The 18014-nt window shown below is 42.0% G+C and overlaps 1 protein-coding gene across 13 annotated transcripts in view; it reads right to left on the reverse strand.

The window, feature by feature from the left end:
• Nucleotides 1-18014, reverse strand: part of nhsl2 (NHS-like 2) — a 206917-nt gene that overhangs the window by 48478 nt on the left and 140425 nt on the right. For all 13 annotated transcript variants that reach the window (XM_085138160.1, XM_085138152.1, XM_085138209.1 and 10 more), the window contains one exon: nt 15546-15782. In XM_085138160.1, coding sequence (XP_084994286.1) covers nt 15546-15782 — 237 coding nt within the window. The remainder of the gene's footprint in view (nt 1-15545; nt 15783-18014) is intronic.

Here is an 18014-nt window from a genome sequence, read left to right on the forward strand (position 1 = left end):
GCAAGAGTTGTCTAGAGTTGTTATCTACACAGGATCAAAAGTATACATATAGACTCCAAAAAAAAGTTGCATGTCAACAAGATGCTTTTGGTAGCCATCAGCAAGCTTCTGGGATATATCTTGCTGGATATCTTCTCACTCTGCTTGACAGAGTTGGCAGACTTCATTTAAATTAGTTGTTTACCTGGTACACACCTAGCTTTTAAGCATAGTCCACAATTTTTAAATTAAGGTCAGGGCTTTGGGAAGCTTAATGTTTGCCTGCTTTATCCATTCCAGATACATGTTTTGCGGACTTTAGGAGGGCCAGGAAAACCTTGAGCGCGTTTCAATCCAGGGGGTCAATGTGGACATTGTGGAGGACTATAAATACCTTGGAGTACACAGAGACGATAAACTGGACTGGGTTAAAAAAAACATCACTGCACTCTCAGGAAGAGCCAGAGTCGTCTCTATTTTTTGAGGCAGCTGAGGTCCTTCAACATCTGTCGGAAAATGCTCAGGATTTTCTATGAATCTGTTGTGGCCAGTGTGATCCTCTACGCTGTTGCATGCTGGGGCAGCAGGTTAAGGGTCGCAGATGCAAATAGGCTAAATAAACCGATCTGCAAGGCTAGCCATATTGTGGGCATGGAGTTGTCCAAGATAAAGTCAATGTTGGATAACACCTCCCACCCTCTCCATGACGTGCTGGCTAGCCACAGGAGCACGTTCAGTGAGAGACTGAGAGTACCAAAAAGCACCACTGAACGACACAGGAAATCACTCCTGCCCGTGGCCATCTCCCTGTACAACTCCTCCATCTAACACACTGTAAACACTGCAATAGTTACACCCTTTTTGCACACGCTCTACAGTAAAATAGCAAATAACAGAGTTCACAGGTTAGAGTCAAATTTCGATCATATATATTCCACCTCTGTAATACTCTTTCTCCATATTCTTGATATTTATAATTGAGCAATTTGTATATTAGTGCTATTTCTTAAATTTGTAAATTCTGTAACATATTGTATTATTTGATTAGTTTAGTCTGTTACTGTTACGGTCTTGGAGCAACTATTACCCATTGTGAACTCATCACAGACCTGAATGATCGAACATGTCATACGTGCATGCTGATGCACCAAGTAATCATCGAAGCCACTTAAGCCAGTAGTTAGGGTTTCATTTATTAGGTGATGTTCAGGGCAAGAAATCAAATCTCTGAACAGATAAAAGCCAACTTTTAAGTTATGTGCCTTTTCTGGTGCAATGTCTGCTACTTCGTATGTAAGTGGGTGTGGATATAAAGCCTGGAGTGATCACAACATGAACGGCTTCACTGAAACAAACTTTTCAAACATTTCAGGATTTCAAAGGCTACTTCTCGCTACATCTGCCACCGCCTCCCCACAAGACTTGCATCATAAGACACAGATCAGCTGACTAACTTTGGATTTTGACTGTTAGAATTAAGGTAAAACAAGGAAGGTCTTTACATCTTTCAGATCACATATGAAAATGGCCCAAATCAAAAGGGAAACGATCAGATTTCACATGACTGCAACATGTTAAAATAGAAAAAGACTTGAGTATTATAACACACAAAAAAAGAAAACCTCAACAATAGTTTTAAAGTGGCAGATTGAGAGCAAATCCCTGCAGCCAATCTTGCATTTGGTCCAAAGCCTAAAACCGGAAGACTAGAAACTGCATCTGATGAGTTCCAAATGTATCCTGCAGCATGACAAAGAGTCTGAAATTCAGCCATCTTTAGCAACAAGAACAAGGTGCCCTGCAACAGATGGCTATGCCCCCACAGTCTCCTGATCTCAACATCAAGGAGTCAGTCAGGGATTACATGAAGAGACAGAAACACCTGAGACAGCCTAAATCCTGTAGACAAAATTCTCCCTCTATGTATACAGTATATAGAAGTAAATGCTTTCTAAACACAGCCCTGAGTCACAGATAACACACATTCACATTCTCTTATCACTGGCCCTCTGGCCATAAGAGTGACCAACAGCATTTAGATGACAGTTTAGAGGTGTTGGCCAACACAGCGTCAAAGTATGTGTCACCATCTCCGACCCCTTCATCCATTAGCTATCCTCTTTAATACAAAGGGTTATCTACTATGAGGGAATCTATTTGGAGAGATTCCTGCAGGTCATATTATGTCGAGAATACTCCAGTCTGAGTGTTGTGAGAGTCATGCATACAAAAGGATTAATTAATTAAACAAACTTTCTCGTGTTCCACCCAAGCACCAAATGCCAAATAAGTCACAAAGCTGCCACATTAATGTGCACATTTCTCCTCAGTCTGCTGTTTACTAATATGCTTCCTCATACTGGATCCATTAAAGTCACATTGTGCAGCTTTGAATTAGTGGATGACTCTAATGCATGCCACCTCAACGGAAGAACTACAGCATTAGTGATTTTTTTTTTTTTTAAAAACCCTCTTTTTCTTCATCTTTCCAGAAACTCTCCTCTAATCTTGCAAAAAAAAAAACTGCTTCCCCAACGATTCTCAAGCCTTGTGATCAGCAAGTGAGGAGAAAAATAAAACTTAGCTCCTCAAACATCAGCTGTCCAACACTGAGAAATCAGGAGCTGGATGTGCCTGATGTATCTATTTTAATTTATGAAAGCTGTAGACTATTTGCCTAGAATTTATCAACAAGGCCTTCAATTCACTCTTGATTACCTGTCATTAGTAGGAGAGTCAAAGTGCCCTCACCGTTTAGTTGCTTATGATGTGTGTTCAAAGACCTTAGCAGACAGTTGACGGCTGTCTGCTAAGTTCACCTCAGCTAATATGAGTCACTGAACTCAACCTTCCAGATGCCCTTTGGAGCATTTTTAATAGAATAATAATATGGCTTGGTCCACAGTTATCTAACAGTTTACCAAGAAAATCTTCAATCCAGGTTTGGCGAGTGAAAATTTCATTTGTATGTGTATCTGTGTCCATGCAATGGGTGATGTATACTCCAACTGTTCATCTGAATCAAGCAGCAACCTCTGGCTCCAGAAGTGAGTGAGTTCCCATAGACTCTCATGGTAAAATGCACAACTCTACAGACAAAATAAAAGAGGCTGCTTAAGGACATTTTCAGCTGTATGATGAGTGAGTTTTCCTATAACTTTTCCTATACTGTTAACACCTAAATTTAGGAATGTGGCTGCTTTGGTTTACAGGTGTCCTGTTGTTCGGAGCTGAAGTTGATCTCTATCTACTCTATGTCACATGCTAACTTATGTCGGTGACCTTTAGTTTAGTAAATCTGACCCTAAGTCTATGTTCAAATAGACTATTAGCCAGATCCATCCTGGTTAAAAAAAAGCCTTGCAACACAGCAACAGTGAAAATGCTAAGCTTGAGGCTTAAATTAGTGGATTACATCATAGTACCCACATCAATCTTGCCTTTTATGGATGCAGCTAGCTAACCAAGGTTGTTAGCATTAGCTGATAACTTTGCACACCATTTTCTTATTAAAATATATCAACGTCTGGCTCCAAATCGCCAAAACATAAATAAAGACCAAAGTACAATGTCATGCCTGTCTTTTGTGTGTAGTCTGTGCGACTATGAGGCCACTTCTGATTAAAAAAAAAAAAAGAAAAGGGAAAATTCATAAAGCTAAATTCCAGACTAAAAAAACCCCCAATGAAACACAATGAATATGTAAGGTGTTTATATCCATCCTTACGTATACAATCCACATCTGTCTTTTGTGACAACTACGTTAACACCCGTGCAGCTGTGGATGCAGCTTTGCTAACTGAGGTTACTAGCATTAGCTTCAAACTTAACAAGTATGTAAAATTCATTCAGGCTTCAAAATAAAAACCTACAGTCTGTGGTGCTAATGAGGACACTTCTGACTCCCCCCATATCAGAATAACAGAAAAACAAGCTGTTATAAACTTAAAGCTAAGCTACATACCAAAAAACACAAAAAATAGATCCACAGAATAGAACTGTATGCTTATTAAATGTCGTACAACAACATCTGGCGCCCTGTACAAGATATCGAGCCTTATGCTGCTAAATCAAACTGAAAAAAAAACTTCACTATAAACTCTGATAAAGACTGTCAACAACTCCAGTTAAGGTCTCCAAGTGGCCCTCTTAAAGGAGGGAACTTCATCAGTGTAATGTTGGTGGGAGAACAAAACACTCAAAAATAACAGACAGCACTTAACAGCAGAATTATGCAGATTATAACTGCTGCATTAAATCAGACCTTGGGCTGAAGTCATGCACAGTGTTTTACGCATCTGCATAATTCAAACTGCTGTAAAATCATTCTGCAAATGTGTGAATTAATACAAAGCGGTTACGCACACTGAAGAAACTGTCAGTGCTGAGCATTAAGGAGGTGGTAAAGTACGTATGAATGCTTGAGTCCGTCTGGCTGACATAAGTTAAACTTCAAATACGAAGTTCACCATTAATGTGAAGGAATAAATATGAAAATCTGGCTGCTGATTAGAGAAGTGCAGAAAAAATACATACAGAATACAAACGTGGCTTCTGCACATCTCAAGAAGAAAACAATAAATCTGTCTGCAGAGGAAGAAAACAGGCAGGGGGGAGAGCAAAGGACAAACAGTCAGTTAAGTGCAGATGGAGGGAAAACAGTGTTGTCAAAGTTTTTATATTAACAAGCTGTACAGAATATAATATGTCTGCTCTCAGTGGAGTGTAACGCCAGGCTTTAAATATAATATATTACTGCTAAGGAGCAGCACATGAATATTTCAACACAGCAAGCAAAAAAGCAAACTTTGATCTTCTCTCTTAAAAAATTAGAAACAGTAGATTTTTTTTTTCATGATACTGCACCCGCAATATTTCTTTCTTTTTTCTTTTTTTTTGCTTGTCCCATTTGGTTCTTTAGCCGTCAGAATTGTTGTCTGAAGACCAACAAGGATACCCAATGGATTTATTTTGCCAAATGGATCATCATGGCATTGCCGTATTGGTCCATTTGATCGACCTTTGTTTTTATTATTTATTTTATTTTATTTTCAGTTGTTACAGACGGGACAGACATGAGTGAGGGATAGGAAAGGGAGAAAGAAAGAGGAAGGAAAAGAAAAACAGAAGGGGAGAGGGACAGTGAGAAAGGGGGAAAAATATCTCCTGGATCACCTGTTGAGAGAAAAAGAATAGAAAACAAGCAAAAAACAAAACAAAGCAACATACTAAACACAACACCATCGCATTAATCTAGCTAAGTGTAAACAGCAGTAAATACTAAATATTTACTGCTAGCTAAGGCGGGACCAAAACACGACTTCCTACCCCCGCTAGGTGATGGAGCCGATCAAAGGAGCCCAGAGGGATTGATCTAATGTGGTGGCAGAGGCTATATCGAGACTAATGTGATCTATTAGATGGTTTCTATATTGGCACCCGCAATATTTCAGTCCACAGAAAAACACAGCACTACTCAATTCACTAAATGTGTAATATTGGAGCTCAGGCTTAAAACATGACATGATTTTTCTCTTGTTCATTTTGATAAGTTTCGCTAATCAAATCAAAACTGCACTCATGACTCATGCTGTGGAGTGTGAGGGAGCCCTACGGGACTTAAATTTGGTGGAGAACAGGCACTTGTAAAACACGAGCCCTGCTCTCAGTTGCAATCTGCAATGAGCTCACGTTTAACTATGGATTTATAAGATCCTGCTTATAATAACAAGCTCATTTTCTTACTGGTGTTTACTGAAGGGTAAACCCCACGGTCCAGTTATCAGTTAAACAGTTATCACTTGTTTAAATGCCTAAGTATAACATGTATTCAAGTTTATTGGATGAACCCTGTTAGCTTCAGTTAAACAGAGCTTTAGATCCTTAGATCACACTCAGACCAGGCATGGTTGTGTCGTACTGTGCCACTAACATGAAAACACATCATAGGCAGGTCTGCTGTTTTCCACCTAATTGAGACTTCTGTGTGAAATCTACATCATAACTTAAGATGTAACCTGAAACCCCTTTTTTAATCCTATGCCATAACCTTCCATACAACCTGACCTGCACCTCCTAAGAAATGCAACTACACATTGAGTCGACGCAGCCCGCAACTTGGAAGGTCACGGCGTAGGGTTAAAGGGGGATTCTGTATACGTCGTATGTTACCATGCAGATTTCAGGCAATTGGGGAAAAAACTGATATCTGAGCAAAGCTTTATGTCTGTAGGTCACCCCTAATATATATATATATATATATATATTTTAGGAGTGCAACAATACTCGTATCGATATTGAACCGTTCGATACAGTGCTTTCGGTTCGGTATGCATATGTATTGCACAATACAACATTTTTAATTAATTGTATCAACTTTCCTTCTGATGATGCTGTCTGTGTTGAGCGCTCAGTGGATCTGCGCTCGACAGTGCAGCCTAGGCAGAGTAGTCGAACGCAGATTCACTGAGCGCAGGGCAAGCTAGCGAGACAGAAGTTAAGCTCTCCTTGCAACATGGCAAATTGAACCTCCCCCACCCTCATTCAGATCTGGCGTTTGGAACTATTTTGGTTTTCATGTGATGTATGACCCTGAAGGTAAGCGTGTCATGGACAAAAGTAAAACAGTATGTTGGATGTGCCACGCAATGCTCAATTACATGGGTGGGAACTAGTGTGTTAGCGCAGTTATCTCGTTAACGTGTTGGCCGTCCAGCCCCACGCATGGGGCGATCCACGGTAGCTCGTTAACATAGATTTGCCGTGTTGTGGCGTTAACGTCATTTCAATGAGATTAACGCTGACAGCACTAGTGGGAACACAACGAATATGACTGCACATTTACTCCGACATCATCCTAGTGCAAAGACAAGTGGAAGCAGACAAAAACAACAAGCACGCATGCTACAAACTTTACCCGAGTCATTTAGACAGCCGTTAGCACATGATTCTCCTTATGGGGACCTGATATGTTTAATATGCTGCTGAGAATATAGCCCAGAAGAAGCGTATAGTATAGCTTTTATTTTGGAAAGAGACATTTCTCTGTAATAAACTCTCTTTTCCAAAGATGAGGGATTTCTCGATCAGATAGATTTATTTATTTTTATTACTTTGTTGTTTCAGCAACATTAAATTTAAAAACGGTACTTTTGAGTTAAAATATATATTTATAATTTTAATAAATGACAAATTAAAAAGGCATGAACATTTTTTTTTGTATCAAAAAAATATCGAACCGTGTCACCAAAGTATCAAACCGAACCGGGAATTTTGTGTATCATTGCACCCCTAGTATATATGTATAAATGCTAATGCAGAGTAAAAAGTTAGTAATTGAAATAAAAAAGAGGAAATGAGATTCCTACTTTGCTCAAAAGATCTCTAGAATCAGATATACCAAAAACCTGCTGGTACCTTAAATCCTGCCCTTTGCCTGCAGATTCTGGATACTCTTATGCAAATTTATAGAGATTACTGTGCCAGAGAACCTCTTTCAGACTCCCCCCGCTGGCCTGCACACACACCAGTGTTACAGACCTGAATATTCTCAGGTTTTTTAGTTAATTTTCTCCATGAGAGTCACAGCGTGTTTTTAGTCCACTGCCCTTGTGGCTGTCTGACTTCTACCCTGGACTGAAAAGAGCATCTCTACTCCTCCCTCAGTGTTAAAATGGGAATCTCCAAAAGTTGATTCTGTTCATCTGGACATAGCGTTTTGTGGGAGAAACGTTTCGTCACTCATCCAAGTGACTTCTTCAATCTCAGCTGACTGCAAGACGTTAAAATGGGAATGTTTGTGCTGCAGATGCTGTTGGACAGTATGGTGGAGTTCACAAGTCTCTTCGCGTCTTGGTTTATTTTGGGGTCTTTTCTGGCGCAGTGACATGCAATGTTCTCACACGCCTTATGCATGTATTTACTCAGTGATTTTCAGTCATTTTGCACCAACGCAGCTGTCAATGAAGAAGCGGTTGAATTCGGGAAGTCATGGGCTTCTCTGCTGAGTCAAACTGAATCGTGCCAGTAAAAGGCAATGAGTTCAGACTCAAAGGATGACAAGTCTTGCATTATTCGAGGCTGGATTTAACAGTGGATCACCACCTGCTCCATCTTAGATTTTGTACTGAATGCAGGATAAACTGAGAATAGCTTCTCTCGATTTACACACGGAAATCCACGAAAACCAACCAACTGTTGCAACTCTCAGCTAAACTGACTGAGGTTGAGTGGGCATGTCTGCTGAATGGAGCCTGGTAGCTTGCAAAGCACTTGCTGCTGGATACAAGTGTCATCACGACACACCTAAGAAGCAGTGGAAAGTCAGCTTTTTAACAGTTTTGCAATCCATCCTGCCGCTCTACAACTGAGCAGATGCTCATCGCGCCCTACGCCGTCACTGACAGTTGAAGAAGCCTGTGAAACGTCACAGGCTTCCAGGTTGAGATCCTATATCAAGGATGTTACAGCAATAATGAATGAGTGACTGGTGCCAGAGAAGACCCACGCTGTCCCCTCTTTTCTAGTGGGCGAGGTACACAATGATCACACAAGACAATCAAACTGGACTTTGGGGGTCAAACATGGTTCAGATAGCAAAGTGTGACCTTTAAAGAGGACCTATTACATTCATACCAGTTCTATATCTCTATTCTCTAATAGAGTATCTCTGCAGGATTTACAGTTCAAAATAACCTTGATTTTTCTCATGCTGAGCTTCAGTGCAGCACGCAGTTTGACCCACAGTCCCAAAAAGAAAATAAATAAAAGCTCTTCTACCTCCTGTTCCTTTAGCTCCTTTCCTCCTTGGTAGACTACTAGAGTAAGCTTTGTTTCTCGTTTCTGAAATGAGCAGTTTCTGTCATATTTTAGGCGTACTTCCAGGACAAAATTACTGGGTGTGTATCAAATCTTAGTGAGGATGGTCTCTGCCAATACAGTTTACCATGGCTACCCTTGGAAAAACCCAGAAACTATTCCAGTGGTCGTCAAAGCACATACAAAGCACATGTCAAAACGTGTTATTACAGGTGCTGTTGATCTCGTCAGATGTCATCTTTATGGAGGAGAGAATTAAGGCAACCCTCTTCTGATTGGCTGCCCCTCAAAAACAGAAGGCATAGAGGTTAACATATCAGGGATATCCCCTTTTTCTGACATCATACAGACCCAGAAGTAGAAAGAGTATGAAACCCGAGTCTCACAGGGAATACTTATATGTACACTGACCTCATTGTTTCAAACCTCTGGCCATGTTTAAAATGAGCTTCCACTGTAAGTGACTATCGCAGCTCCCCTTTACTCTTCCCGTTGTTTTGAAACTCTATCCTAACTGAGTATTTGCCCATCGTGTGTGGCTAAACCTAAGTAAACCTTCACCACGGGAGCAGTGGATTAGACTATGTGCATCATTTTGATAACAGCAAATCTGCGTTTGGCTTTAGAGCCAAAGAGAAACAACATATTTTCCCATTTAGTTAAGAGGACATTCTGAACGTGGGAGTCACAATGAGGATGAAACTGAAGACCTATCTAATTATACTGGACTTGCATATTGAATGAAATTTGCTCATTCACTGTGGCAAATCTACACACATGACAAATCCAATCAGGAAAAAAAGAAGAGGTACGAGTCTGTGAAAACACAGTGTGCTAATCATGCTGTGGTTGTGCACTGATGACGAGCTGGGGGGAGGAGGGGATCGTTGTTGCCCACTTAGCAGCAACAGTGAAATAAATCTCACATAAATCTTGGTGCCGTGGGGAGCTGAAGCTCGGCAGAAGACGCAGCAGACCTGTCTAACACTGGACGACAGCCGGCTTCATAAATATGGAGGGCAGAGCGTGGAGGAGCGAGAAGGAGAATGAATATTTTACTGAGCTAAGGCCAGTGGGAAACAGAGGGCTAGGATGGCCAGAGAGAGGGAGAAGGTACAGCTGGACGCTTTGGTGTTATATAACACACACCCGCACACACAAACTGAAGGACACACACGCACAGAGATAGAGGCATAAACACAAAGCAGCATAAATGAGCACAGACGACAGAAAAAGATGAATGGCCACACACACACACACACAGTCTGTTTCCATCTCTCTCAAACACACACAAACACCGGTGTCTGTTGTCCACCCACGACTGTGTTCATCCATCTTATTTTCATCATACACAAGATGCCAGCCCATCTGAGACAATAACCAGCTTAACAAACACATAAACACACATGCAGTAGGAAAGAGACTCGGAGAAGCAACACAAACCGCCTCCTGTGTCGTCAGCTGCTCTGTTATGCTCCCTTTTCGACGTTTCCTTTTGATCAACAAGTGATGTCAATAAAGTAATCTGTAGGAATTAAAGGATGAGTCTCATGATGTTTTATATTTTCTCAACAAATCCCATGCAAAGATCGAAACCAGCAGCACCCTGATCCGAGTACCTGAGTAGCCAAAACCTCTGCGGCCCTCAAGCTTCTCCTTCTTCTTCTTTTTTTCTTCTCCAAAATCTATTACATGAAGGGTTGGACAACGCAGCCAAAAATAAGAAATTACCTCTGTTTTCTGGCTTGAGGATGACTCAGAATTATATAACTGATTCAAACGTTACTGAACACTTGCAGGAACTAGTTTTTGTTATGGGCTAAACATACAAGATAGCATCCATTAGCATCAGTTATCCACCTTCTGCTTTACATCAAGAAACTTCCTGGTTTGTCTGAGCAGAGTTTGCATTTTCTCCTGCGTGACTTCGTCATACATGTTAGGGTAAATGTAAATTGTCTGTAGGCGTAAATGTGATCTGTCCAGGGTGGACTTCGTCTTTCCATCCATCCATTTATCCATCTATTTTCTACTGCTTATCTGAGTTCGGGCCATAGGGGCAGCAGTCTTACCCCAGAAGCTCAGATTTCCCTCACCCCGGCCACCTCTTCCAGCTCTAAGTCATTCTCAAACCAAACCAGAGATATAATCTCTCCAGCGAGTCCTGGGTCTGCCCTGGGACCTCCTAGGACATGCACAGAATACCTCACCTAGCAGGTGTCCAGAAGGAATCCAAATCAGATGCCCTAAGAACCTCAACTGACTCCTTTTGATGTGGAGGAGTAGTGGCTCTACACCGAGTCCCTCTTGAATGTCCAAGCTCCTTACTGCCCACCCACCACATGAATCGATACCTTATCTTGATGGAGGGGTTTATGTGTATCGGTGATCCCAGGAGCTATGTTGTCAGGGCCAATTATACTTTGGTAGGATCTTCCAATGCAAATTAGTCCAGAAAGGACCAGAAAAAGTGTGACTCAGAGACCCCCTGTGTTTAGGGGAAAAAACAAGTGTCCAGTGTAACCTGGCTGAGACAGGGTTACAGGGTCCTACCATGCAGTCAGGACTGGGGTGGAGGCCGTAGCCCATGGGGCCCAGCCTTGCTTAGGCCAAAGACGTTAATTGGGTCCGTCCTCTAGTGGAGGACTCTGCACAAAACAGTTGACCCATATGAGGGACCACAGGGGGTCAGTGGATCAAGCAGTGGTCAAACAAACAAATAGAAATAGTACAGAAATAGAAATAGTTTCTTTCAATGGTATATAGTGGTGGTACACACCTTTGTCTCACTGTATGACAGCCAGGCTAGGCTCCAGCCCTCTTGACCTTAAGTTAGACAGGCTGTTAAGGAAATAGATGACGGCAGGACAAGCCATTAGCTAGATGGCCACAGATGGGTGGGAATGACATAAGACTAATAGATAAAACCTGAACTCTACAGTAAAGGGATTTGGTGGTTCTCTTAAACTACAGGAGACGTTTTGTTGCTGAAGTCTGGGAGGACTTGTCACTTACAGCAGGGGGTGTCGAACATGCTGTCTGTGGAGCCAGAAACTCACTGTAGACTCACAAAAGTGTGAACATTACAGAGTAAACGTAAGTTTAGCACATTCACTGTGTTTTGTTCCAGTTTGTGTTGCAAATGAAGAATTGCTCACATTGTGAGAGCTGTGGTCCAAACTGCTACCACATGAAAGCACGGCTAGGTTTCTTCGCCTCGCTAAAGTATCATTTCATTGTAATGACAGCAGTCGCACTAGTAGACAGCAGGAGAGACAAAAAGTGGAAAAACTGTGGCTTAATTGAAATGTGTACCATAACTTTTTTTTATGTATTAAGAATTTTAACCAGATAGTAAAATGAGAACTTGCCAGAATTTCTCGGATGCCTTTAACAAGCTGAGTGATTTCTATGTGCTTTCTGACTAGCTTCAAAGTCACAAGGCGGAATATTTGGGTTCAATGTGTATCTTGCATGTTTATTTAGATCCTATAGTTGTCTAATTACACCATGCCAGACTAAATAAAGGATAACTGATCTGAGTGAGCAATGTGACAAAAGGTTTGGAAAGCCAATCCTAAGCCAAGGAGCATGATGCTGTGGGCCTTTTAGCAGCTGCAAAGTGGAACTATGGGTGGGACAGCTGATTATGGAAACTATATGGAGAAACACGAGGAAGGGAAACTTGGAGGAGACACTAGACCAGGAGCTTCTATTACCTCCAGTCTGTTGGACAATCCTACCTTAAAAGAAGAAGCTCGCACTAGTTGCTATGACCAAGTCTGACGGTTACCGGGGTAACCAGTTCCTTTTCTTTGCGATGCAGCTATTCTAATGTCAGGTTGAATAGCTGCCAGCTGCCAGTTGTAGCAGCTGGGTCAGCTCTAGAGTTGTCTGCAGTGAGGTTTATGTAAAGTAAAGGTAAGGCCCCATCTTGTTTTCTGCCTAGAGTTGCTAGTGGATTGGATCAGTGGAGATGTTGTGCTGAGGAAGAGGGTGTGCTTGCCCTATCATCACTGCCAAAGTGCAAAAGAGTACATCCTGGGCAGTACACATTGGCCATCTCAATGGGAGTACTTAGACCAGATAATGGTAAATTATCATGAGACCTCAACCCACTGGAAAACTGTGGGAATTTTAGACAGTGTCTTCAATGGTGATCTTCAAAAGCGATTAGGTTTCAGGTTAATGGTCGTCCATTTATTCAGACCTTTAAAATCATTGCCAAGGCTGTTCTGGAAGCAACTGTTGCACCAACGTGTGGTTCAAAAGCAGAGGCGACAGAACCTTTTCAATGGCGTCTCCTAATCTTTGGTACAACCTGCATTTTCATGTAAGCTGCCCAGTCTCTGTCATTTTAAAACAGTGTTAAAAAACCTACTTATTCTCTGTAATCTGGGTTTTATTATGCAAACACAGTCTTATTTATAGCACAGTACTACTTTATCTGATTATTCTTAATGTGGATTTAGTGGCTGCTATGCATAGAATATTTTGTATAATATAGAGAACATTGGCCAACTGAGATTGTTATAAATGTGCTATAGAAATAAAATTTGACTTGAGTTATGCTTACTTGTTTCTTTTAATTTCTCCGTGGTCAGTAACTTTATGTTTAGGGAATGTGCAAAACACAGTATACATTTGCCTCGGTTTTTAACAGCATGCACCACTGTGACAGTAAATTTTCTTTCAATATGAAGCTTTTGTTTGAGTTATTCTTGTGTGTTATACAAAGCTTTTGATTTCTATAACATATATACCAAATGCCTGTACCAGGGCTCCAGTCTATTCCAACAGAGATCAGTAACAGTGGAATTTAGCTTAACTACATATGGCATGGTATCCTGCAATCACTGGAGTGCCAAATATTTATTAATCCACAATAAAAAATAGTTCTCAACACATTGTATGTACTACTTACTCTTCATAAAGTTAAATCTGCAACAACTGACATACAGCGTAACGACCAAAGTACTGCGCCGCCTACATGTCGCAACTGCAAGAGCTGCTGAGCCATGATAAACCATTACCACGAAGCTCCCTGTGTACAGTTTTTGTGCTGATGCTAATGCCAGAGAAGGTTTGGAGATCTGGAGTTACTGAGTCAGCAGAACGCTGGTGTCTTTTACACACTATGCACCTCAGCGCCCAGCAGCCATGCTCTGTACCTTTATGTGGTCAGAGCTGCTGTGGTTCCCAAAACCTTCCTCTATGTAGTAATATCTCTTAGAGAGAGAAGACATTTCACATCCTGTCACATCCTGTTACAACACCATGATTTTATAGATCTGTGACAATGAAAGTGAAATCACCTGAACTCAAAGATTAAGAGGCCTGGCCCAAAACATTTGTCTCTATAGTGTATAACAGTGGTATATCTTTCTGTCTTCAGTGGTCTTAAGCTCGTGAGCCGAAAGCAGTTGGACTTCTTGTTTCGTTTGTCTGAAAAGTTTCTTTGAAAAAGTAAATAGTATTTAACCCTGATGGAGATTATTCCAAGGATGATTATGAGATGTCTAGTGAAAGGCACACTAAATGTTAAACAGGATTTCCCATCATCTTTAGAAGAAGCAGCCTCTCCACTGCAAAGTAAAACATTTTCAAGAACCCAAAAAGAAGTCCTTTGCCTTCGACTCAAGTGCAAATTGACCAAAGATGGGTAGAAAAGCAAGCGTACCGAGAGATGGATTTCAAATGTAGTTACTTTGTTTGCTTTGGTTATTTTTCATAGATCTGTTGGCAAATTTGGAAATTTTTAGACAACTAACTAAGAACAAATGCAACAAAAAAAAAATCAGTACAATGAAAAGACATGAAATGTGCTGTAAGATCCACTTGTTCATTCATTCCTTCTCTCAGGTGTTCACGGTTGTCTCGCTGCCATTCAGCCCCCCCCCCCCCCCCCCCCCCCCCCCGTTCATTCAGCTAACAACCCACTTTGATTGTTCTAATGGAAGGGCCGGGCAAAGGGCGAGACAGTATGAGTCACAGAGCGAGAACAACAGGGAGAGAGAGAAAGAGAGAGTGATGGAGAAGCAACTGGCAGGAGGGGACAGAAGAGAAACAGTACCTGAGGACAAATGGAAAACCTTGTTCCCTTGAGGGCTAATTTGCATACACAAACACACACACGCGCACACAGAGGTTGCACAGTGTGCAACCAGAGCAGTTTCTTCAGTAAACAAGAGATTAATATTAAGATGGCAGCATTCACCTTAAAAAAAATAACACCATGGCAGAGTTACAAACATGGACTGCCAACTATAATGTAAACATGCCCGTTTCTGCAGTAGTGATCATTCCTTCAACACACAAACACACACACACACACACACACACACACACACACACACACTGAATGATAAAATACTACTCTTAAGAACAACCCTGCAAGGTGAATCCAACATGTATGAGCAGTGCTACTCTAAGCCAGCACGCACACACACACACACACACTCTACAGCACAACATAAGCACCACATATGAGGGGGAATCTAACTCGCACACCCTTCCGCACGGCATATCTGCATGCAAACACACACATGCATGTTTAAAGTGTCCGACACACACCCATATCAGTGCAGTCCAACACCACACATACACACACACGCGTGTAAACAGTCTCCCACCCACCTCTGCTTCTTCCTCCATGCCTCTCCCACCCACTCAAAACACAACACACACACGCACACATTCCCTCGATCCATCCAATCCCTCCTCTTCTCCTCCTCTCCATGCATCCTTACCTTGCAGTAGGCTCTGGAGGTTGAGCTGCGCCTGCTGGTGCAGCTCCTCGACACACTCCGGCCTGCTCCACGAGCCGAACACGTTCACGCTCTGTTGCCATGGAGACCTGAAGTGGGCCGTGCCGCCGCTGCTGCTGCTGCCTCCGCCGCCGCCGCTGCTGCTGCTGTGGTATCCATCGCCGTGGCTGCTGCTGCTGCCACCGCGCCTGCCGCTCTCTGCCTCTAGTCCGCTGGTGGCTGGAGGAGAAGAGGGAGGGGAAAAAAGGATGGGAGGGAGGGATGTGGAGAGGAAGTGATGGATGGAGGGAGAGAGCAGTGGCGGGTAAAAGAGGGGAGAGGGAGGGAAACAAGGAGGGAAACAAGATTATTTACAGTAAAGTGGGAAGGGGAAAAACAGAGGAATGGTTGGGAAAGAAGAGAAGAGAAGCAAAGAGAATTGGAGGGAAAAAAGGGAGGATGGCAAGGAAGAGAGATTGATGGGGAAAAGAAAAGATAAAAAGATAAAGAAGGGGCAGAGAAGAAGGGAGGTGTAGGAAGTGAAGGAAGCAAGGTAGTAGAGGATAAAAGAAGGTGATGGAGGGAGGAGAGAAAAAACATACATAAATAAAAATGTATTAATTTGCATAACTAATACCCAGAGACGTAGATTACATAACGCAGTATGTGTTGTCAGGGAGAACAAGGACCGAGGTAGGAAGGAAGAAAGGAAGGAAGGCGGGATATAGGGTAAAAAAAAAAAGAAGATAAATGAGGGATTAGAGTGGAAACCATGGAGGAGAGGTTGAGAGTTAGAGGGGAAACAGAGAGGAGAGCTTAATTAGGAAGGAAAAGGAAGGAGACAGAGGGAGAGTGGACGGAGAAGACAGAAGAGAAGGATTAGGGCATGGAGGTATGAGAGAAAAGAAGCAAAAAGGGATTGTGGCATTAGGGAAAAAAAGAACATGAGTGGGAGGAGGAAGGAAGGAGGAATGACATTTAGAAGGAGAAATGTAGAAAAGAGGGAGGTGTGTTCGTGTAAAGAGGGGGGAGAAATAAAAAGCAAAAGGAGGGAAAAGCCAAAAAAAGTGGGAAGGAAACATCGGTCCCTGTCACCATCAACCCTCCCAACACAAACAGACAATCAAAGCAAATCATCCAGAGCGATCACAAATGGCCATTCAGTGCCGACATAAATGAGACGTCGCCTTGAATCAGCATCGAGGAAGTAATTTGACACATCCAGCGGCTGATAAAACACGAGTAACAAACACGGGAAATGTGACAGCAGATGATATCCAAGTGAAAGGCCAGGCTCTTAAAGGAAATGCAGGCGAGGGGTCACAGACTCAGCTGGAGAAGGCAATTATAGCCAGTATTTGTCTTGTTGCTGAGTCTGTGGTAACAATTACTTAACAAACTGGTTAAACTTTGTCAAGCTTCTGGAAGCTAACTTGGCAAAAGAGGACACTAAAGGTGTAGGTTGTCACGCTGCTTCCCCCCTAAAGAACCAATCAAGAGGGTGAACAAGGAAATATCTGAGCCAGTAATGTTGTCACACTGATGGATGTGGACAACAGAGGTTCACATCGCTATCAGTAGGAGGCATAACCACTCGCTAAAGATCAGTAAAGATTTATGTGTAGCCTACATATTTTGCATCTTCGTTCTCTGTATCCATAATGTGAATTTCACTTGGCCTTTGCCCAATGTGTTTGTGGGATGAGCAACAATGACCATGTGACCTTTTTTTATTAAAGTATAATGGAGCCACAGTGTTGTTAAACTTTGCACATGCCCAGTAGAGGCACAACGTGGGGAAATAAGCCCAAATTCTGGACGAAAGTGGGTAAACTTTTAAAGTGTTATCAGATCTGAGTGGAGACCTAATGCTTTTAGTGTGTCTGTGACCACTGAAGTTTGTTTTGGCTCTCTCTGTTCATTTAGATACGGGCTTTACAATAACTGCTGTCACCAAGCTGGCTGCTAAGTGTCAAGACTTTCACATTAGCTATGTTTTGGTCTGCCTTACTGAGGACAAATCACAGTGAGTTCTCATTTTGAGCAATGCGAGTATCTTTCAGGTACAGGATGTGTTCCACCGAAAACAGAAGGAACTCGCCTATCAGTACGCATCGCACAGTGGACATTTACAGCATTTCTTTCAGTATTTCTTCTGAGACTTTGTTGCTCGTCTTTTCTCAGTTTTCTCCAATGCAATTTCAGCAAAGGCTATAAAAACACAACACAGTTACAAACTCCCCTGTTAAATTACTTGCAGCTATGTTGCCGTTTTGTCTAACTACATTCAAAATTACACGCTGAGACATTTCCTTCAGAGAACCAGATATACAGTTAGCTTGTAGAAAGCTAAGAAATCAGCTATGATCCTAGCAATGTTTTCTCCATCCATTAATATTTTTAATCACCTATGAATTTCAGGGTCGAGTGGAGGGTGAAGCCTAATACAGTTATTGTAGAGTAAGGCATTTA

This window comes from Neolamprologus multifasciatus, chromosome 3, assembly GCF_963576455.1.
Source record: "Neolamprologus multifasciatus chromosome 3, fNeoMul1.2, whole genome shotgun sequence".
In the NCBI taxonomy this organism is placed as follows: domain Eukaryota; kingdom Metazoa; phylum Chordata; class Actinopteri; order Cichliformes; family Cichlidae; genus Neolamprologus; species Neolamprologus multifasciatus.